Source organism: Oxyura jamaicensis, chromosome 8 (assembly GCF_011077185.1).
Source record: "Oxyura jamaicensis isolate SHBP4307 breed ruddy duck chromosome 8, BPBGC_Ojam_1.0, whole genome shotgun sequence".
Taxonomy (NCBI): Eukaryota; Metazoa; Chordata; class Aves; order Anseriformes; family Anatidae; genus Oxyura; species Oxyura jamaicensis.
The window spans coordinates 3,193,478-3,216,767 of record NC_048900.1 but is presented as its reverse complement, the minus strand read 5'-3'; the positions used below and the strand labels follow the sequence as shown (position 1 = coordinate 3,216,767).

The window sequence follows — 23,290 nt, the reverse complement described above, 5'->3', positions numbered from 1 at the left end:
AAAGCAAGAATCCATTTGTAAATAAAGATGTAGTCATCACAAAGCTGCAACAGAAATGCATTTTCCCCATCAGACTTCTTCTGTTTTATGTTCTTTTTGTTATATGGTAGCTCTGTGGGATGACCCAAAACCAGGGACTATCCAGAAATAATAAGAAGGAAAAACAAACACCAAAAAACAGCCAGCCACCCTACCAAAGCCCAAAGAAACCAAAACCCACCAACCAAAAAAAACAAACAAAACCAACCAACCCAAAAAAAAAACAACCCACACATAAAAAATGAAACCAATGACTGACCAAACCCCAAAGCCCATTTACAAGGCTGTCCCCTACAGAAAAGTTCAATGCAGTTCAGAAAAAAACAAAAACAAACAAAACAAAACAAAACAAACAAACAAAAAAAAAACTCACCTGGCCATAGGACTGGCTTCCTCTGGAACCCTTTAAGAAAGAGAAGATATTTACCACCTTGACAAAGAGGCTTTTATCAACTATCCTAAGAAAAACCTCATGCTAGTGATGTTGAGTACTGGGATGCCTGCAGACTCGATTTCCAGTAATCATACTTACTGTTGGTCAACATTTCCCTTGCTACTTGTAGTTTTACAGAGTATACTGACAAATTTGCCTTCCAGTTTCTTCCCAGCTGTGGCCAAGAATGAGGAAGTTTGAGGAATCTTCACACTTGTGCTCACACCAAAATATTCTCATGTGCTACCCCGCAACAATGTATGTTATCATTATATTAGTGTTTCTCACACACAAGAAACTTCAGATATATGGCTTTAAATGAAGCTAAAGTACTTCATACATTGGTATGCAGTTATGATTCTCCATCTACCTCGATATGGATAAGAAACTAACTCCCACAACTTCTGGAAATTTCAGATCTAACACAGATGGAGTCTGAATCTATCATTACGGGATTTATTGTGATATTGAGACAATATTGTGATATTGAGACATTTTGTCATGACTTTTATACAGCGTTTAGAGGACACGTTGAGTGGAACGCAGTCATTTCATTTCAACTAATCACACATGCAAATACATTCATGAGTAGTTCAACCAAAGATAGGTGATCTATTTATAGAAAAAAAAAAGGGGAAAGAACAAGAACTAGAGCAACAGAAATATCTGCAACTTGTGAAATACATTTAAGAATATATGTAGCAACATTTATTGTCAAATGTTTTACAACTGTTCACTCTTTTAGTGAAATCTGTGTGCATATTTCTACGTTTTAAGTTTACCTACCTGAACATAAGTACTGCTGCTTTGCTGTCTTTGTCCGCTCTACACAGGAACCAAAAAAGGTTATTTATTTTTAAAAAACATTTCTTATGTACTAAGACATTTCAAGAAGCAACTCTTAAATCTATTGGACAGTCTGAGTAAGTTCTTACACTCTTCCTTGCTATATATATGCCATCTCAACGTGCTACACGGTTCAATACTTTAATGTAGAAAGATTCTTCATAGATAAAACGCTAAATATATTTATACATCCTAATGTCATTTTCTTAACGACAATTAATCTTTTAATACATTATGTCATTGTGTGGTGTTTCAAGTGAGTTTAAATAGTTCTTCCCTTCAAATCTATCACAGAAAGCACCATTAAAATCATGTGAATTTATATTCATATCATGACTGATTTTTTCTTGAATAAGCTAAACAAGTTTTGACAAAGGCTTTCACAAAACAAAAATTGGAAAACCCATTTACAATTTAAACAAAGGAAAAAGTGATTGCAAAGAATCTTTCAATACGCATAAATTATGTGGATTATGAGACCAACCACGTATTTTTCAATTTCATATAAATATTGATAACTTTTTTAACCTGCATAATCCAAACTCTACAGATTTAAATTCAGAAACAAAATGCCACAGAAATCTTATTATCTTTTTTCTGCCAACATTCCTAACTGATTATAAAAGAATCTAATGCCATATATTTTGAAAGTAATCGCTGCCAAACAAGAAACTGAAACTGACGTGATCTGCTACTAATCCTTCAATGAATGTGAGAATTGTCTAAAGAATTATCGTATGAAGGAATGAAAGTCTAAACTTTGAAGAGTGTTAAGTAGATGAAAATTACAAAGAATGCAGTAAAAAGTATGCCCAAGTGATAACCAGAATACTTTACAAACAGGATCTTAAAGTGATGGGATTGTAGTCTACTTTCCGAAGTGTTTCTTCAAGAAACAATGGTATTAATAATCAGAAAACAGAAGTTCACCTAAGCACTGACCAGTAGGGTTACAAAAATGCAACATTGAACTAGTTCTTTCCATTAAAATAAAAAGAAGCTTAAATTAACATGGAAGAGTACAGGTTATAATTTATGCATATTTAATCTAATATTGAATGATGCTCAAGTTCTAGAACTCCACCTGCCTTTCTGAGAAGATTGAGATGGTTAAATTTTGCAAATATAGCAAACACTAGGGAATTACAATACAGAGGTTTCCGTGTTTTATGCCTGTAGAAAATAACTGCAATGATCTTTCATCAGCAACCAGATAGGATATTCACTTTGCAGTAACCACAGAAAACACATCTACTTCATCACTGTAGTGTGTCTATCATTTAAGATACCCATATTCATTTATTGCCAAAGAAATGAATCATTGTTTAGTTTACTGAGGCAAAGCTTAGGTTAAAATTCAAGTACAATGAAGAAAGAATGTCTACCTGTATTATGATCTTAGCAGCAGAACTGCCCAAACTCTGTAAAAAACAAAACAAAACGCAACAAAAAAATCATGTGACTTGTTAAACAGAAAATACCTAGTTGTACCACTTTGCTTCGGAGAACAAAGGAAAAAGTAGCACATGCAATGCATTCAGTATTGTATTCTGAAAACCCAGCATTAAATTAGTTTATCCTCAAATTTGAAGGGGAGACAGCCTAACACTACTAAAGTAATTTCCTGTGCTTAAAGCTCATTCTAAAAGAGCTCTTGGAAGAGCACAGGCTTTGGCCTTTTGCACTACCAGTCAGCTCAACTTTTCTATGTTTGGACTGTGAAGCTATGACACCATCGTCCATAAAACCTGTCTCACTGTCACCTGCATCGGACATACATCACCACATACATACTTTCAATTCCTGACCTAGTCATTTATTGTGCTCAGTTCTGGGACACGAGGGACAAATGTAAAAGGTTACTGGACATGATCCTGAGGCAACACGTTTGACTCTGTAAGAACTATTTCACTATTATAGCAATCATATGAAAAAAGTATGCTTACCTGGGGGTAGGTATGACGCTGCAAAGGAAAACAAAAATCTTTAAGGATTTTGTACAAGGGCTTGTCTAAACTGAACGTTGCAGCAGAAAAAGGGCCCTGTCTTTTAAATAAAGTACACAGTCAAATGTGGAAGAAAAATGTAGAAAGGATAGTATATTATAAATTTATTTTAATCTTTATTCATGTTAGAACAAGTTTGATTAGAAGATGGACATCAGAAAAACACACATATCAAATATTATTTCATACAAACTCGATTTAATCACCTTAAGGCAAAACTTCTGGCTGACTCTATGACCTCCAAGTAAGTACAGTAGAAATTTAATACTTGAAAAATGAGAATGGAAGTGAATTTACAGAAGAAAGTTGCAACAGAAACAGGAAAATCAAAACTATTCAGGAGCATGGAGGTTATATGTACTGAGAGACCTGGTATTTGAAGTTAATCCAGCATCTCTGCAAGTACTAATGGCAGTCATGGAACCACGACTCAGCAACAACATCTGTAAGATTTGATAGGCCAAGATTTTAAGCTCACTGTTGGCTTTCCGTTGGGCTAATTATGTACCTAGGGTAAACTATGTGACAAATTAAACATGCAGCTACTTGAAAGCTCTTTGAGTCAAAGTTTTGAGCATTATAGAAAAAAACTGCTTACCACAGGTGGAAAAGGGTTGCTGTTGGGAATGACCAGTACCTACAGAGAAATCAGAGAAAGCAGTTTACTTGTCACAGACTTTATTCAAATATGTTAGGAAAAAGAAGAATGCTGATTTCCCTTAACATAGAGAATAATATTATGGATGATTATGAGTGATTTTATAAAATAATATTTTTATGAAAAAAATGCATAATGCACACTACCAAGCAAAGAAGAATGTATACACAGTTTGCACAATAGTATGAGGAGATTAAAGACTTGCTCCCCAGTCACACAGTGACTCATCTGTAGAGACAGGAGCAGGATTTCATGGAATGTAGTGTATCCATTGGCCTATATGTGTATATGTGTATCCTTTTCAAAACTTTACTCTCCACCACAAGGTGGAAGACCAACCTAGTCTTTAATCAGTTTTACACTAGAGGAAGGGTTAATATTAACTTCACTATTTTTTTTTTTTAATGACTTCAAATGCATTAGTAATATCTTCTTTAGATTTTTAATGTATTCTGATTATAAGCATTTTTTCTATTATTATTTTTAACTGAAAACAGTTCATATTATCCAGTGGTGTAAAAAAGGAAGAGGAGAGTTGATGGTATCACAAGAGTTCTAATATAAAAAAAGCAGGAGCATTGCTTTTAAAACTAAGTTATAAAAAAAAAATATATCAGTACAGTTTGAGATCTTGAAAGAATGGCAAAACAAAACAAATGAAACACCTTGAAGGCCCTGAGCTTTCTGGGAACTGAACTTAGAGGAAGAGTTCATGTAAGTATTATGTATCAATTTCAACAACGTCATGGATTCTGCTGATTTCATCTGCATTTCATTTTGATTTTTCTAGTGACTTCATTTCATGAATCACACATTACCCAGTCCCATATTAAAAATAATTACACAATCTAAATCCTTAGAAATCCCAGGTACATCACAATCACTAGCCTTTTTTTTTTTTTTTTTTTTTAAATTAAAAATCCCCATAAACATGTAGGAAATTTTATCATTTTATATACAGCTAAGTCAACAATCAACAAAAGCCATGACAACGCAGTGAGGTACTATAAAGCATCTAAGAACCAAACTGATCCAAATCATATAAATCAAAAGTAAATTAAAATTAAATTAATTAATTAAATTAAAGCTGAATCAAAGCTTGTTTAGTAACACCACAGAAATAAAAAGTATCACGGCAAGTTACACCTCTATGATTTTTTCCGTTTGAATTAAAAAGAAAAGGTGTGCTTACCTTCTTACCGGAGTCTGAACTACTTGCAGGAACAGACTGTGAAGAATACAGGAATTCATTTTTTGCTTAGGTAAATGTAGACAAATTAGCTACAGAACTATTTTCCAAAAGAATGTTATATCTAACAATATTTCACTGGAGTAAAAACCAAAGTGACATTCTGAATAAAAATAAGAGTGTACCAGCAAATAAATCCCTTGGTTTATTTTTTTTTTCTAGAAAACATTTTTACTAGATTTTCCATAGTATTTAATGAAAGCTGAAAATACTTCAAGTAATATTGAAAGTTTGTTTATACTTATATAGTTATATATAACTGTTGGTAGAAAAAAAAAAAAAAACTCTTCTCCCTTTATAAAGAAAAAAATAGAAAAAAATCAAAATCTACTGTTGAAACACAAGCTGGAATGAACGGGATGTGCCATAAGAATAGGAATGTTTCAAATAAGTCATAAAATAATGTGCATATACTACCATTTTAGGAATCCACACATAAAATTGCATAGGCAAGAGTCACAAAATAAAAGTAAATTAATTCTTAAAAAGATGATATTACAATATACTCTAAATGTGTAATTTTTTTGTTGACGTTTCCAGATATGATTATAAGTACCATCTGAAGACTTTAATCCCACCTCCCCTTACATGAACTTTGTTATTTTTTGGTAGTAATTGTCCATAGCTGGTTAGTTTCTTAATAGCTTAGTAAGCTGAAAATGAAAACATGTTGGAGAGCACATTGTTACCTGGCCATAGGTAAGACTGCCATATGAAGATGCACTCTGAAAACAAACCATAAATGAGTTCTTTATTGATATAATAAGTTGTTAATTATATCATTTTTTAATTATAATGTCATTGTTTTTTTCTTTAGATGTTTTACGCTTCAAATCAATCTGATTTCAACCATACTTAAATCTAGGGCAACACCAAACACAATTCTGAACTTTAAAGATAACTGCTGTAAAGTCTTCCAACTTTCTAATATAGTCATAAAATTAATGTTGCTTTCTCACAAATAAAGTATAAAGATCAATTACTTTTACAGGAATTTTAAAGCAACATCTGAAGAGAATTCTTCTACTAGGTTAAAAAGCATTAAGCAGTATGAAAGAATTTTGACGTTTTGTTAGGCTAACAAGTTAAGTGTTTATAATAGGTGATGAGTAGTTCCTATAATCATAAGCAATTACACTTTGAGGCAGTAACTATTTAATTTTAGAATAATGACTCAAACCACCACCATTTTCCTTAACATATTTAGGAAGAATAATATAACTCTGCATAAGTAAATCTAAAGCAATTTGCAATAAGGAGATGAGTTAAGAATTACAGTAGTAGGCAATCAGTAAATAAATATATAATCAGCTTACATCTTTACAAGCATGTTGGCCATATGCATTGGCAGCACCTCCCTAAGGAGAAAAAAGAACCAGTTATTTCTCTAAAGAAGAAAAAGCATACTTCAGACAACCTCAGTGCTTTTGTTGAATTTCTAAGGAGAGGATTGTACTCTCCGTTATTAATGTATGAACACGTGTGAATGTGACAAAGGCACACTAGCTCTTCATATATTGGAGATTACCTAGTGGTACTCAAGAAATATTTTAAAACTGAAACTATCAAGACATTATTTTACTAGAAACAAATTGTTAAGATTAAATATAATGCTTGTAATTCAAATGTTAAGTGTGAAATATGAACATACACATGAATGTAAGAATTAGAAAGCTGAAAATGAAAACAAAGAAAGTTAACTCTTTCCTGGCAATGACAGGCAATGAAATATAAAAATAACAAGGCCCAGCATAAACAGTAATAGCTCCCATCTTAAAGTGAATTTCATAAATTATTACTAATGCAATCAATATCTTCCACAAAACTATAATTTTGTTGTTCCTTTGCAAAAATCCAATACACTCTAACATGAATTTTATGTTTTACAAGTACAGACGACATGAATGTTTTACATTTTTGGAAACACTGTCCTTGTTGTTGCTGAGTAGTCTCCATTTTTCTAGTTTAAAGTGGAAACTGAGAGTGCTTAACATTAGAACTACAGGACTAGACTATTTTTGATTACTTGCCATCTAAGAAAAACAAGGAACAAATTGTTAATGACATTAAAAGACTAAACTTGAATGTTTCATTTACCTTTCAAGTTTTGTGTCATTTTTTATATTGAGTGAGTATTTGACCAAACTTTGAATTGAAAAATAAAAATATAATTTTGTAAATTCGGAAAGAAAACCAAAATAATTATTTATATATTTGTCATAAGTCTGCCAATATTTTAGCCTGTATGACTAGTCACCATCTTATCTGAGACGTTTTTGATCTATTCATCAACACATTTGATCACTCTGACTTCTTTCATTGATTTCTAGAAGACTGGATTGACCTGTCTAGGATTTATAACTTCATAAATATCCCTGACACATGAAAGAATAAAGAACTGAAATGGCCATAGTTATTGTAGTTATCTCTATGATGAATTCTGAGAGAAGAAACAATTTGGAATGTGCAGACTAATTTGCACCAGTCTTGGGTGGAAGGGGGAAAATAAACAACTTGTATAATGAATAGAATTTAAGCATAACAGACAAACCATCCTTGTTTCCTGATTCTATATCCTATACATTTCTACATAGCTTTGTTAACATCCCTGTTTGCTAACTACTTCATATCACTGAATAACCTGGAATATTCATCTTGTAGCTTTCTCCATCATTTTCTATTTGAAACAGAAATTCTGAAATGAACACTCATAAATAATGCTATCACAGGCTAGGATGTTCTATAAATTGTATCAAGGAGAAAAAATTAAATGTGAGAAAAGTTCTTACTGGTGCACATCCACTCTTGCTTATTGTGTAGACTACTCCACTCTGAAAAAACAACAATAAAAACTAGTCAATGCCTTGTAAAAACAAAGGATGAGCTGGCAGAAAGAAAAGATGGGCAGAAAAAAATTGTTAATGACATTAACATTGTGCTGCTATTTACAGCACAAAAATCTGAACAGCTGACAATGTGAATGGGCAGCTATGGGATAACCACAGAGGTTACTAATTCACTAGCAACTGTTTAGAACAACTCTCTTTTAGTACAAGACATTAGTCATGATCTGGATTTCATGTAAGTTTGTCACTGATCACATAGCCTTTAAAAATCCATGAGTTGTTACACTAAAATAGCCCATGTTTTAGAAGAAAAACAAGAACTTCAGATAGTTACATGACAAGATAAGAAACTCAGCCCTCAGAAAGAATGTATTATGTTGGAAAGGAATGCAAGGAAAAAAATCAAAGAAGTAATTTCGCAAAGTCTCATAATCCCTCTTACAGGTAATGAAGATGGAACAAATGGAATGTTGTTAGAGAACTCACTAATAAATATAATCACTGGTAAATAGTAAGAAATATATTCTTGAGAAACTCAGTTCTAGAACCTGATGTGTAGACACACATCAGAAAGCATCTGGCAGTTCAAGTGCTATGAGGCACGTAATGGCAATAAAGATAATTAACTAAAAATGCAGTCGTTCCAAACCAACTATACATTTCTCTGATTAAAGAAGTGAAAGTGATCAGCAAGAAGGCAAACATACTTATTTCAGAATTTTTAAAAGGCTAACTAGACAGTGAATTCACCAAACTTTAAACTACAAATATAATCTGGTGTTACAAGTAATATACACATTCAAAAGTTTTAATATATGCATGAATATTTCATCAAGTTTTGAGAAAATTTGCAAATGCTCATGGAGCAAAAAGTGAAACAAGCATAACTGATTCCTTAACTTTGATTTTCAAAAAGATGGAATATGAAAAATGCCTATTAATTAGTAATAGGTACAGTTTCATTTTCATTATGCCAGATGTCTCTGAAATCTACAAAATAAACAGTTTCTGTTTGCATGCACATGAGCACACACAGGTAAGAATCCTCTAGGAAGATGGGAAGGATCTTTTCCTTTGCCAGCTTAATGCTTGGTAAAAATGCTTAATGCTTGAAATCAGAGATGGTGAAGCATCTTGTAGGTCAGAATACTGACAGAAAGAGTTCAACAGAACATACAGTTTACTAGATGAACAACTCTGACATTCTGTGTTAATCAGCAGAGGCATTATTTCCAGGTAGTGTTAATTCACCTCAGTCCTCTGTCCTTGTAGAATTTTAGTTCAAGGTTACTAAAGATAAATGTACAAATGCTGGAAGTCAGGATTCTTACCTGACCGCCTGAATAGCTGTTCTGAGAGGAACCAGAAGGTTGAACCTGTAAGGAAACCAAAATGCTATTTATCATTTTCCAGAAATTTGATTTTCATATAAATGACTTTAAGGAAAGCAAGTTCTACTTGATGGGAAAAAGAATACACAAAGTAGTTTTCTGTGACTTCATTCCACTAGCTGATACTATTGTAATTATTTCAGAGATCTTTAAAACCAAATAATCAAAACCATATCAACTGATCCAGTTGATAAAAATTAACATAAATTTGCTGCTTGCAGTAGAACTATCCAACCCTTTTTTATCTGTCCTTATATAGCATGTCTGTCATTGAGGATCAGGTCTACACCAGTAAGATCATTAAATAGTGCCAAGTTAAGCAACATTCAGATGAAAACTTTTTACTGAAATAACTATGCAACCACTAGACACTATGGAATGTAGGCAAGTAAAAAAAAGTAAAGCGAGGCAAATGAAAAGTTCTATTAGAAAGGTATTTTAAATTATCTAGAGAGAAACTGTAGTAAGAAGTGATAACGACTGACAACCATTTAGAAACTTGGGATTTTAGTCAACCAAGGCAAAGTGACAAGAAGAAAAATAAACTGAATTACAAAGGAATAAAGATGTGATGAGAAGCAATTTTTGACTAGGTCTTAAGATTTTTGACAATTAGCAGTAGTCTCAGAATGAATACTTACCACAACACATCCACCTTGTCTTGTATACGTTCCTCCACGCTGTAAGAAAGTACAGGATCCTGTTATTGCTTATTGACTAATAAACTAACAGCAAGTTATTCTGAAGAGGAAACTAAATTGAATTCACATCTGTGACCTGAGTGAAGAAGTCAAGTGTTGATTTCTTACAATACCTTACCTGTTGTAATAATCTCACCTGAGATTTAATGTTGTCTCGTTAAAAATATCTTCAAAACTAAACACAAGAATGTAAGCACAAATAAGATCTCTCTAAGAAAATAATTTGGGTGGTATGAAATAACCTTAATCCTATAACGAGGAAATAACTGGACTAGTAGGACAAGAATTCTAAATTTGAGGTAACAGAAACTTGGGAAATTGTAGATAAGTTGTTCTCACCTTGCTGCATTCTATTTCTATCATAAGCTGTGGAGAGAAAAAAAAAATACTGTTAAAAAAACTATTATCAGAAATAAGAAATACATTTGGTGAGGCAATGGACAATCAGACAAGTATTTGCTCGGACTTAGATCACAAGATGACATAAATCAGTGCTGCTCCATTCAAGAGCCAATACTGTAGATTTGAGCACATTCTCTTTACTTAAGCTGTCTATCATGTTTAAGATGCTTAATATAAGTGATTCCCTGACAAAAATAAATAAAGAAGCAAATACATTTCTAAGAATATGATACATAGCTGTAGTTACCCAGTACCCAGGACTGAGGCAGCAGCAAAGTAAAAGCACAGTACGCACCAGAAGTAAAGCACAATCCTCCTCAACACCTATTTTCTTTTCTTTGTATCTGTGCTACATACTGTTTTGATAACTAGATTATTAATTTCCTTACTTATCTTGAGGATAAAACAGTATTTATTTTATTTTAACCCTTTTACCAAATTGATGAAAGAGTTAAAAGCATTGAAAGTATCTGCTGAATTTGGCCATCCTAATGAACACATAAAATGTATATCTAGTCACAGATATTTTAATTGACTATATTAGTTCCTAGCATGTAAATGCACTCAAAACATACCTTCCTTTTTTGTCTTCCTGTCTCATTAACTGACTCAGAACGTGTAGGTGTGAGAATTTTGCTCTGAATTCCAACCCAAAATCTCTCTAGATCTTGAACAACAGTTGCACTGCAAAGAAAATATTTTTTTCTATCAAAATGTTTCATTGTAAAATATGATTAAACACTTTTTTCAACCCTCAGCCAAGAAAATCTATTAAATATTGATTTTGAGGGTTATGCAGTAGAAGTTTGAAAACAATGTCCAGAACATTTATTTTGTTTTTACAGTATTATCATCCAATCTCTTTCTGAAGATAAATAAAATTGGTACTTAGCAGGGAAAGAAAAAGAATGGACACTGTTCTGGAAAGAACTGACTCTTGTGGGGAATAATACATATCCTTACATTGCCCATTTAGATGATCTAAATCTATGATGGTGATCTGATTTTCATGGCATAAGCAGTGGAAATATATATATATATTTAATTTGTCTTCTTATGCCTCGTTTTGTATTCCTCAAGATTTAATGAAGCAAGGACGTCTCCTCTCATAAATCTATACTTCAAACAACATTAAGCTATCAAATATTAAGTTTTTTTCCAGTTACATCAAGCATGCATTTTGTTATAGCAGGTAATTCTTTTTCTTACAGATCTGAAACTTGTAAAGTAATATTAAACACAGTAAAAACTTGTCTTCTCCTGTTTTCTTCAGTAGTTAGTTCACGGGTCATATCCTCCAAAAGTCACAAAAAAGCAGGTTGAAGACAACTTAGGATGATATCATCCAAAATGAATTAACTTGTCTTTAAACTTAACTTTCAAACATTTCCACAAACTGGTATTTTTCCCTGCTGTCCAAAAGGAAATATTTATTTTTTAAAAAATAACAACTAAATAGAGTCTGAACATGACTTATTCAGGGAACTAGTTGCACTATCGCTGTTGCTCCTGTAATTAAAGAAGTCACAGTGTAAAAACCGGTTATTCAAAGATCCATTAATGACACTGTGCTTAATGGAATTATTTACATATATTAATGTCTGTAGGATGCTGTTTACTTAGCTACTTTTTAAACAGTATAACTTAAGACAGAAATTGTTTTATTTAATGGACACAGTGGAAAGGCATAACCTATGAAAAAAAACGACTGTGACAAAACAAATACATCAGAAACAATAGCACAAATGCATGTTAAAATATTCTGTGAAAATAGATATTCTAGGAAAAGAAAGACAAGAAACCAACACCATTATTTACATGAACTGAAGATCTTTAACATCATGTGGAGCAATCCATGTTGTTGTAACTTTCTGTTTCACATCTGAGTTTGCATGACTTATGGCTGAATTCTGCAATTAAAGAGAAATACATATCATTGTATAAGACACAAATGGAATTTTTGTCCATGTAAGGGTAACTGCCTGTACTGCAACACTGATGTCCTTCTAGGAAGTATCAAGTAGTTTTTACGTTAGATTTGTATCACATGTAGAAGATAAGAAAGATAAGATAGACTTGAGAAAGTCTAAATTAAGCTCTACTGATGAAATATTTTTGCCATTAAAAACACTCACTTCTTTTATTACATCAGATTAAAGTATTTAGAAGGAAACCAAGCTTATGTAAGTATTCCAAAGAATGAACACATACCGTCATGTTATGACATTCCAAGCCTTTTGTGTTTGGATCTGTAATTTTAAAAGTACCAACAGGAACATCTCCTTCTAGTTCTCGAGCTTGTAGATTAAATCCTTTAAAACCAGCATCTCTAAGGGCTTCTAAAGTCACTATAAAAACAGATATTTTGAGAAATTTAAGTTTCATACACTACACTTAAGTGGTTAACAGTAAGTTTTCCCTCTCCAGAATATAAGATGGCACACATAGGAACAAACTAAAATTTTTCACAATTAAAAAAAAAAAAAAAAAGAAAAGCTGGGATTTATTACAATTCTTATTAATAACCAAGACTGACAGTAAAAGAAAAAATTAAGTTTGGAGAAGCATTTCTGTGTAACAAAGTCTATTAGAAAGAAACATGAAATATATGATTTACTGACAATTTTACAAGTAATTGTGCCCTACTAATTAATTAGATTCTTTTAAATTAATTGATTTGTTCCCCTATGCATGCTCAGATTACTCCCTGATCAAAAACTTATTTGTTTTCTAATTAGGCCTATAAGAAGTCAAAATAGTTATGGGAGAAAGAGATTTGCAATTCTTTCAACATCCGTTTCAAAAGAAGAGATTAACTTTTGCCTAAGGTTGAATTGCAGAACCTTTTGATTTGTTATAACTGGGAAAAAAAAAAAAAAAAAGAGAGAGAGAGAGAGAGAGAAGACAACTTGGCTCTCGTGTCTGAGATTAAACATAGACCAACCAAACAAAACTCAGTAATTATAAACTACTCAATTTGACTGAAATTTAACTGCTGAAGGAGCTCAGAAAAACATGAAAGAGCACATTTTCGTGTTTTGTGTACATCTGAACTGAAATTAAGTTTCAAGATCATAACAAAAATGTTATGATCTATTATAAATTTGCTCCAGTAATGCCAGTATTGGGAACTTTCACAAATAAAACCAGAATAATGGTTTCTATGACTTAGGTGTGTGGTAGCCATTAAAAATAAGTATCAGCAGATAAAAACCAGGTAACCTGGGAATGACAAAGAAGTGAAGGCAGGGGCCAGTCACGCTGTGACAATTTAACATTTCAAAACACCTGCATAATTAGACTTTCCATTTGCCATCAATTTCAACCCTAATTCACCTCAGGTCTCGCAGGAGGGATGGCATCCCACACTTGAATACAGTGTTAAAGGAAGCACAGTTGGACTCTGAATGTTGGCATATGGCACGCCTGAGGTGACAGAGCAACACATCCACTGGAAGGGCAGCCTGCTGCAGCTCCCTGAGAATAGGTATGGGATTCTTACAAACTGACACCATAAAAAAGTGGTGCTAAAGAAAGTAAAGCAGGGGTAGATAAAACAGTGAAAAATGTCATGGTTAGCAGCATCTGAGAACATCTATGTCACAGTAAGTCTCGTACAACCTCACAGAACAGTCTACAGATCTGTAAATTCATCCAACAGTGTTTTAAAAACAGCTATCAGTAATCAAACAGCCTTCTCATTCTTAAAGGAGTAATTCACATGTGTTTTTCCAAGAATGACAGTTAGAACAGAACTCTAATGCTTCTCCATTCCTCTCCCTAGCTGGCACTTCCCATGGAACCACATCCACACCGCCGGGGTCAGGTGAAACAGCAGCCCAGCTGGGAAGTAACACTCTGTGAAAAACTCGAGTGACTGAGATACAACAGTGGAAATGTGAGGCATTACAACTCACTTCCACTGCCGTGCTTGTTCCACCAAATGAATAAGCAGCAGTCCCAAGTCACTTAAAGTGTGACAGCACCATGCGATGGCATCAGAGTGTGGAAAAACAAGGCTGTCAACGTGTTCCATCCAGAGAGCAACTCAGGATTAGGAAGATAAAAAGCCACAACAGCTCCACCTCCTGCAATTTGATAAAATCTGGGATGCAGCTCTTACAAACATGACTCAAATATCTCGCTCTTGAGTTGTCATATACAGTGTTCTGAATCCCTTTGTATTGCAGAGGGTTGATATGACAGCAAATATTTAAACACAAAGTTAAAGAGCAAATAATTATTGGTCGAGTTTGGCCAGCTGTCTCATGATTTTTACTTTTGCCACTGGAACTACAGCATGAAGTTAAGATATTTGTTATATAGGAAAAGGAAAAATAAATTGAGTATGCATGTTCAATTAGATAAATATGTAAAAACATATATAGATATGAAATATTTGCAAAAAAGGAACATCTCAAGTACAAAAGAATAAGACTGAAATTTAAAAAAATAGATACACTGAGAGAGAAATGGAGGAATTCTGGTGAAGTCTGGTAATTCTGGGAGGCAGATAAAGATTATAGGTCCATCAGATTATTTACCTTGGATTTCATTTCCTGGTTCAAAGTTATCAAAAGATACAGCAATAATATATGGTGGTGCAGATGTCTGTGGTTGAGCTTCATAGTTTGGTAACAGAGAATCACAATCAATTGAAGTATTTGTCTGTGGAAAACCAAGGATTCTGGGCAAAAATATCCCACAGAACAAAAAAACAAAGCAGGAGTGTCTTTTCATCTGTGGAAACAAACAAACAAACAAAAAACAAGATATAGTTTATAGTATCTTCTTTTTAGCAGTTGTCATAGTTGACAGACACCTGCCTTTCTCCAGGGTAGGAAAGGAACCAAACATGGAAAGCTTGGCTTTCATTGTATCCATACAGTTTGAAGAAAATCAATTAAAATAAAATACCTACATACACTGACAAAACAGGGCAATAAATGACACAAGCACTTTAATTCTAAAATATTGAATTATTAACTGAAGATTAAAGTCTCTGGTTACATGACAACAGTCCATTACAGTCATGTTTTTGCATTATGGATTAGGACCAGGAAAGGCTTTACACTTCATTGTTGAGCTGTCAGGTTTAGCCCAGACCTTTATTCAAGAACTCATACATAGCCTTGGTCTCTCAAACTGCTTTTTGTAGATATTACCATGACTAATAAGCTCTCTTTTGATTGCTTTTTCTACTCCCACTTCCAAAAAACATCCAAGAAGTCTATCATTAAATGCTGTGGAGAACTCTCTGAAGCTCTCCAAAATACACGTTTCCTGAAGTACTCAAGAGTTCCTTAAAGTCCTCTGGAAGCATTTCAAACAGAATGTATGAGATGTGTCCAATTTGTACCATCTATCTGTACATCTTAATTTGTGCACAAATGCATACGGCCGTTCATTTTTGTATGTGCTAATTAAAACTAGTAAGAGAATAACCTGGAAGCATGGGGAGAAGCAGCTTCAGAACGCTAATCTAAACATGTGTGCTTACCTCCGAACTTTAACAACATTTTAAAAAAACAACATAGCAAGTGACTGAAGAGTTGAAAGATTTCCTATACAAAGGTGATGAAGGTTTGCATGGTGTCACAATCACTAAATGCAGCAATCAGGAAAGCTCTATGTGTTATTTAACCAGTCTTTAAAGCAGACGGAGACTATCCCTCCCATAAGTCTCATGAAAACGTCATTTCAATGGGATCCTCGTAGGCATTGTGTCTGGGTATCAGTCCGCTGGGTGCGGTTATCCAATCTCTTGTGACTGTTTTGACATAGCCCACTTCTAATTAAATTTTAAATACAGCATGGAGGTGCTATTATATTAACAGATGTGGTAAACAGTGATTTAATATGAACTAGACTATGTGTTGTTGAAATCTTTGTCTGACTCATGCTTAAGATGGAAAAAGATCTGTTTGTAATTAGACGTTCCATTTCAAAGCACAGAATCCTTAGCACCGGCTCAGCTGGGACTGGAAAAAATCTGGAGCTGCACTCTACCATGAAAGAAAACTACCCTGAAACCTTTTTCCTCTTTTACTAGTTAGAGGACAGACAGAAACACAAAACAAGTTGAAACATGGCTGAGGTGCCTTCTCTTTGCATCAGTTAACTTAAGACAGTTCTCTGTCCTCACAGTTACAGAACAACCCTGAAAGTCCCATTATAACATCCTTCGGAACTGAGATTAGGATGAGGAAGTGATGTTGGCATCTTACAAAAGTACAAGTCCGGACTTGGGGCAGGAGCAGAAAATAATTTTCATGGAATATGAGTTTCAATACCAATTCAATGGAGTCCTGGTATATTGGAACAAAAAATTATATTTTTTTTCCCCTAAGAAAATGTAAAAAAAGCTTACAGTAAAAACTTATTAAATAAAAACATAGGGAACTCTGTGAAATAAAATTGATTTGCAAGTTTCTAACAAATCACGGTAAGTTAATTGTATCCACAGGTATAGACAGATACAATCTCATCTTCCCATGAGCCTGTATGGCTCATCTCTGCAGTACTTGAACTGCTACCTTAAGAATCCTCTTCCACATTTAGTTTAGCAGGACTTCAGGCCAACAATTAAATCCCTGGGTACTGTTTAGTTAGCTACTTCATTCAAAGCCTAGTGGACTTGGGAAGAGACACTTTGGTGGTTTGCTACTCAGGAGCCTGGGGCAAACTTCTGAATAGAAACAAAAGTTGTTTTAAAAGCCTTTAAATATAGGGGACTCAATATGATAAATACGTTTTGTGTAATTTGAAAAACAAAACTAAACAAAACAACAACCAAAAAAAAACAGTCTTGGCCAGTTTATCCTGCCAACAGTTCAAGGCTCAGTCCTCTGTACCCCTTTCTAACTCACTCTTTATGAGTATTTTTCTCCTTTCCTTTTTCTTCAATTGACGAGCCAAACCCGTGAGAGTCAGTATCACCAGCTGGCGTACACCCTGTCCACCACATCCCCAGCAACACACCTTATCGACCAAGTGCTGATGCGTGGGCATCCTCCGGTCCCTCTGTGGTCAGCGTGCAGAGCTGCAGCCCGGGAGTGCGGGTGCCCAGCAAGATGAGAGGCAGGAGGGGAACGGGCTGGCCAATCCTCGGCGAGGCGGGGAGCCAGCACGGCCAATCGCACCTCTCCCCTGGAAATTGGGACACCGCAGGTGGGACTCCCCTGCCCAGCCGGGGCGATGACAACACGCACTCCTCGCGGGTGAATCATGCCCCCTCTGACCTTTAGCTCGGCATCAGGGACAGGTAAGGCTTCTGAAGGTTGACAGACTGAACTAATACGTTGATTAAAATCTACAAACTTGTGCTACGCAAAAGCCTTACTAACATTTCATGAGCCAATTGAGTAAAATATTCGACACTTGACTTCAGAGTATCCTGCTGCTGGCTTTTCACTTTTTTACTCTTTTCTTATCATTGGAAACAACATGGAACAATTCAATTCATGGTAATGATGCCAAGCATTTTCTCACAGGAGAGTTAATGAGGCTGTTTTATCTCATGTACCTTGTGGGTAGGATCTGAAGTTCTTGCACCTGGCCTGCATTAAAAACTAAACATTTTTTTCCCTTGGAAGTATTTTCACAAGCTCTCTGCTGAAGATTAGGAATAAAGTCCAAAAGCAGAACGACATGTGAGAGTCACTTCTATTTAACCAGGGACTAACAGGAAATCCATGAACCAAAGGCTGTTCACATGGAAATTCTCCAACTTCTTGATATTTGGGCATTTAAAAGCCACTTAAAATTTTAAATGCCATCAGCATTTGAAGAACATTACCTATTTTAAAAATTAAGCATATTTAACTAACAGTATTCTCTTTCAGTTAATCACCTTTAATTACTGAGCTGGATTTTATTTACAGTATTTCATTATGAAAGACATTACTTCTTATCTACTACTATCCACTGGGGAAGAGATGATAATCTTCCTCTCCTTACTGTACCGCTAAACTTACCATTGATACCAAAGTTATAAACAGGAGGGAAAATGCATGCTACACTCCACAAATACAAGAGCTTACTGGCAGTGCAGTCAGATAAATGACACAACAAGGAATGGCAACTGAAACAAGTAAATAAGAGCTGGGATCTTACAAATGCATATATGCAAGACCTTTCTTGTATAAAACACTAGGGCCTCTACGAAGACTGAATGTCAGCAGAAAGATCACCACATCTTCACTACGAGCTAGAAGATACGGACAGGTAACCAGAACCATCAGGACTCCTACTCCTGGCAACCACGCATGGGACTGAGCACTCCACGAATGCTGAGTCTGGCAGGCAGACACATAAATGTCAGACAATGAATTGCCGTAATCTTGATAACATTATGATTAAGACCCATAGATAAGACAAGTAAAATGCTTTTGTTGGCTATAACACTAATAAAATACTATACTGAATAAGTTGGTAAAGACTCAGACCATTGTTTATAGTCTGAGAGTTGTAAACTCAGTGTCCCAGCCCATATACAACATTACCGCTTGTGATTTATTTCAAAAGAACAGTATTTACACTGCATCAAACATAAGGCACTGATCCAGCAATGATCTACTTGTACTTCAGGACTGCCACATAAAAAAATCTTTTTCAGGTCTCCACCCTTGAAAGGACAATTTTCAGTTCATAAATAAAATGCCAACTGAACTAGAGGTGGCTTCCTGATTCTGGTGAAACTGTGATTACAAATTTCACTAAGTACTGAAATTACAGTGAAAGTGCAGACCAATTCTGTGTTGTATGTGCACAGACCTCCCTGGTGCTGGGAAAGCGTATTATTTCTTCCTAAATAATGACATTGAACTTGTGCCACCAAGGGTGTGTCCCTTCACTTTAGGAAGAAGTCAGGGAACATGGGAGAGGGGCTAGAGTCCATCAGACTGTGAGGAACAGGATCCCTACAAGGCAGCATGCGGAAATCTTAAAGGTGGGCAAAGGGGAAGCCAACTACTTGCCCAAGCAAAACAGCATCTCCTTGGCAGGGAAACACTAGCAGGGTTTTATAGAAATGTTTTGTTTCTTCCAAAAGCTCTTTACATCAAATCAGACCAAAGAGGCTGTTTTCTTTTTCCACACTGACATCAGGACCTCCAACTGTCCCCTTCATTGCACTCAGCAGCCTCCAGCTTGCTCTCTGCAACTTCTGTGCCAAAGACAACTTTTTGCTGGTAAAATACATTGCAACTAGAAATGTTAGAAAGTGTAACAAAGCTTCAGCTAATGTCTACATACATAAATAGCAGTGTAAACGATGTGAGGGTTATTTTCGCTAGGGTCTGGTATCCTTATCGAACTGCTTTGAGGCTTCCAGTATGCAGCACTGATAAACCGCCAAGGCTGGGACTTTGCAGCAGAATTGAGAACCTGTGTGCATGGATACCTCAGGTATGCTGGGAGACGTTGCATGGCAGCACAATAACCACTCCAAAAGGTTTCCAAGGAAAATGTGTTTACAATTGCGGCTTCTAGGATGACTTACATCACTTAATATACCTTACATTGTTCAGGGCAGGTCTGTGGACGTGAAGATGTGAGATTATAACCAGTCATCCTTCACTGAGACCTCCAAACTGAAACGATAAAAACAAGTGAGAAGGGAGAGAAACTGTTTCTTCCACACATAATTTGGACAAAACAAACAAAACAACAGCAACAACAAATATTACTGAACGTCCATGCCTCCTCTCACATGCCAGATGCTTTCCAAAGATCTCCCAGTCCTTTTCTTTGTTTCCTTCTTGCTCAAAGAGGGAAGGCCAAGAAAAATTCCTATAACTGTTCAAACCAGAATTTGCTTCCCTAACACCTACTTTGAAAACCAAAAACAATTTTCTGCAATTTAAATGAAAATATCCTACATTTCTGCTCCAAATAAGATGGTTTGTTCAGTGTACAGTATTTTTGCTATTCAGACGTTATCTTAGCTGTAATCCTCCAGCATATTTTAAGTAACTGGAAAGTACTCAACTGAAATTTCAAAACACATTTTGTAGTCCAAATTTACTGTTAAACCTTCTTCCTAGGCTTTGTGAATTATATCATTAGGATTATAAGAAGAGGGAAGTTTACTTTTCCTTTAAAAACAGTCTTTCTTCTGTGTCAATATTTATATCCTATTTCCTTTAAGTATCCCCACCTTTTTGTTTCTTTGTAAACATTGCACTTCCTATGTCAAATAATTACATTCCCTTCTTAAAAATATGCCACCACATAATATGGCAGAATTCCTTGCAGCTCAGAATAGTCCTAGCCTATTTGCCCCATCCTAGCTAAGTATAGTGTCTCTCTTTACAAAAGGATTACATTATTTTAGTGCATTATAAGAGCCAAATACATGTATTTTATTTTGCACTTCTTAGGAAGTATATTAAATGCACTCTCAAAAAACGAGTAACTGATAATTTAGCAAAACAGTAACATACATTGTTTTTCTAGAAAATAAAAAGATATGAAAACTATCCTTTCTCTCGTATTCAACGTTTTCAGTTCCTTGTCATCTTTAATTGCTTGTCTGCTCATGTTAGCACTTCTTCTCTGATTTAAACCCTGACAGAATTAATGTAAAGACTTGTTCTCTATAAATAACAATAATGGCCCACACCCTGAAAGTCCTAGATGATGTCACTGGGAGCCTAACAGGAGAATTAGTGAGTTTTTTATAAAGGGGGACCACATTTACTCATTTTTATTTATTTATTTATTTATTTATGCCATGGTCGAAATGAGGGTGAAGAAGGTTGTGCTTACTGGTGCCACACACTTCTGTGTTGCTCAGGAGCAACACCTGTCACGAACAGTATATACAGCAGCAACGACATCCGAACGTTGCGTCATCTTATCTTGCGTTGTGCAAGCTAGCAAATCGCGTTGTCCCCGTGTGCTTATAAGGTGAGTGTTTGGGCGTAGCTGCAAATACGCAATACTTCATATAAGCCACAGTGACTACCATTTGTTAGTGCTTTACCAGACTCTATACTCAGATTGACGTAAAGAATTCAAACATTGCTCATGGAATGGGAGACATAGGAAAGGGATCTGACTACTCAGGTATGCAGTCCAAAAGAAATCTAGAACCTTAATATTAACAACCAGAATTCATTGTTTCCACAATCCCAGAGAAGCTCAATGGTCTCTCATGCACGTACCACCTACTGGATTTACTGAAATGCTACGTTTGTACGTAATTTTGTATCTGTGGATCTAGAATACTTCTGGCATGGTTCAAATAAGAAAATTGTTTACGGGCTATTTGTAAGGCCCTGGGGCCTAGAGGATTCATCTATAGTTAATGAAATGCACATAGATACGTGATATATACAAGGGTGGCCCATTGATGAGCAGGCAGTTAGGGTTCAGTGATACAGGTTTAGCTTTAGAATGCCTAGTAATCCAACAGTACTGGGTCAAAAAAACACAGCTACATGGTGCAAAACGCTGGTTACTGTAAACTCACTTTGCTGATGCACATTCACACATTAAAAAATCTTAACTAGTTAACTAAGTTACCTTAACTAAGTTAAGGTAACTTATGAGGAATGTAGTTGCATGTCCAGAACTGATACCCTTGAAATTGGTACCGCTACGTGACCCGATAGTGCACAGATCTGGCATTAACAATCACAGAACTCCAGCCAAGAGCTGCTGTTCAGTCAGAACAGGGATGCTCCTTTGGATTTCAAAATCAATGTAGACACTTGGGATCCATTTCTTCAAAACCATAACCCACTAGGAAGGTTATTATTTATCTCTACATCAAAGTGTAATACAGCATGTTTCCTGATAATGGAATACAATTTCAGCTTTGGGGGTCTCAGCTTTATTATTTGTAGCAGCCAAAAAGCAGTTATTGAAGAAACATGAGTATTTTTTGTTAGGCAGAGAGGCTGATTTTGCCTAACAACGTGTGCACAACTACTTGAATACAAGAGCGTAAAGGAAACAGAGGCATGAAGGAAGGTGTGATGGGCTCATGGGGTTTCTGATAATATCAAATTCCCAAGCAATAGCCAGTTAACAACATATATAGCCAGGACTTGATCAACAAGTTATTTGATATTGTACAGGTTTCCAGCAATAAATAATAGGACTTCCCTTGCATCTTTCCTATTTCTCTGAACACGCCTTAAAAATAGTAATGAAGTAATCCACACGGCTTCTTCTGAGACAGGGAAGTGCTATTACTACTTAATTTTACATGTGAGGAAACCAAGTCACGGAGGGATTAAGTGACTTGGCCAAGGTCATACAGAAAGTTCGCTGCCATACGTGGTATGTGTCAGTCCTTGTCAGCACTCGGTGACACTCCCTGAGTTCACTCACCCATTTTCTCTGCATAGGCTAGCATCTTCAAGATTTCTTAAGAATCATCCTATACCCTAACCCTGAGAGAAGAAACGTCGCCAGCCCAGGTGAGAGTCAGGCTGAGCATGATCCCCAGTTAATGGCTTTTGTGTTAATTCATTTAGGACTCCTGATTATCTTCTGGATTGTACTTTATTTTCACCTCTGCCAGGAATTCCTCCTAACGGGCTCCTCTAATTTAAAACTATGTAGCTACGCAGGACAATAAATACATGCAGTAATTATTTTAAAAAATAGATATGTATTTCTCTCAGAACGTAGGTAGAACATAAAACTCCCCATTTCTACTGCACTAAGGAACAAGCTAAAACCTAAACTTTTCTTCTTTACTCGAT

At 35.2% G+C, this 23,290-nt stretch overlaps 1 protein-coding gene across 1 annotated transcript in view; it reads right to left on the bottom strand.

Moving 5' to 3' along the window:
- LOC118170638 (hornerin-like) overlaps positions 1-17,620 on the bottom strand; it is a 51,221-nt gene extending 33,601 nt beyond the window's left edge. Inside the window, exons 1-17 of the mRNA XM_035333047.1 lie at positions 17,553-17,620; positions 15,116-15,311; positions 12,783-12,919; positions 12,390-12,481; positions 11,147-11,255; positions 10,509-10,535; positions 10,110-10,148; positions 9,409-9,453; positions 8,021-8,062; positions 6,548-6,589; positions 5,921-5,956; positions 5,180-5,210; positions 3,923-3,963; positions 3,265-3,282; positions 2,704-2,739; positions 1,259-1,297; positions 413-442 (exon numbers count right to left, since the gene is read on the bottom strand). Of these exons, the coding sequence (XP_035188938.1) occupies positions 413-442; positions 1,259-1,297; positions 2,704-2,739; positions 3,265-3,282; positions 3,923-3,963; positions 5,180-5,210; positions 5,921-5,956; positions 6,548-6,589; positions 8,021-8,062; positions 9,409-9,453; positions 10,110-10,148; positions 10,509-10,535; positions 11,147-11,255; positions 12,390-12,481; positions 12,783-12,919; positions 15,116-15,311; positions 17,553-17,582 (990 nt within the window). The 5' untranslated portion in view covers positions 17,583-17,620. The remainder of the gene's footprint in view (positions 1-412; positions 443-1,258; positions 1,298-2,703; positions 2,740-3,264; positions 3,283-3,922; positions 3,964-5,179; positions 5,211-5,920; positions 5,957-6,547; positions 6,590-8,020; positions 8,063-9,408; positions 9,454-10,109; positions 10,149-10,508; positions 10,536-11,146; positions 11,256-12,389; positions 12,482-12,782; positions 12,920-15,115; positions 15,312-17,552) is intronic.
- Between the last annotated feature and the right edge of the window lie 5,670 nt (positions 17,621-23,290).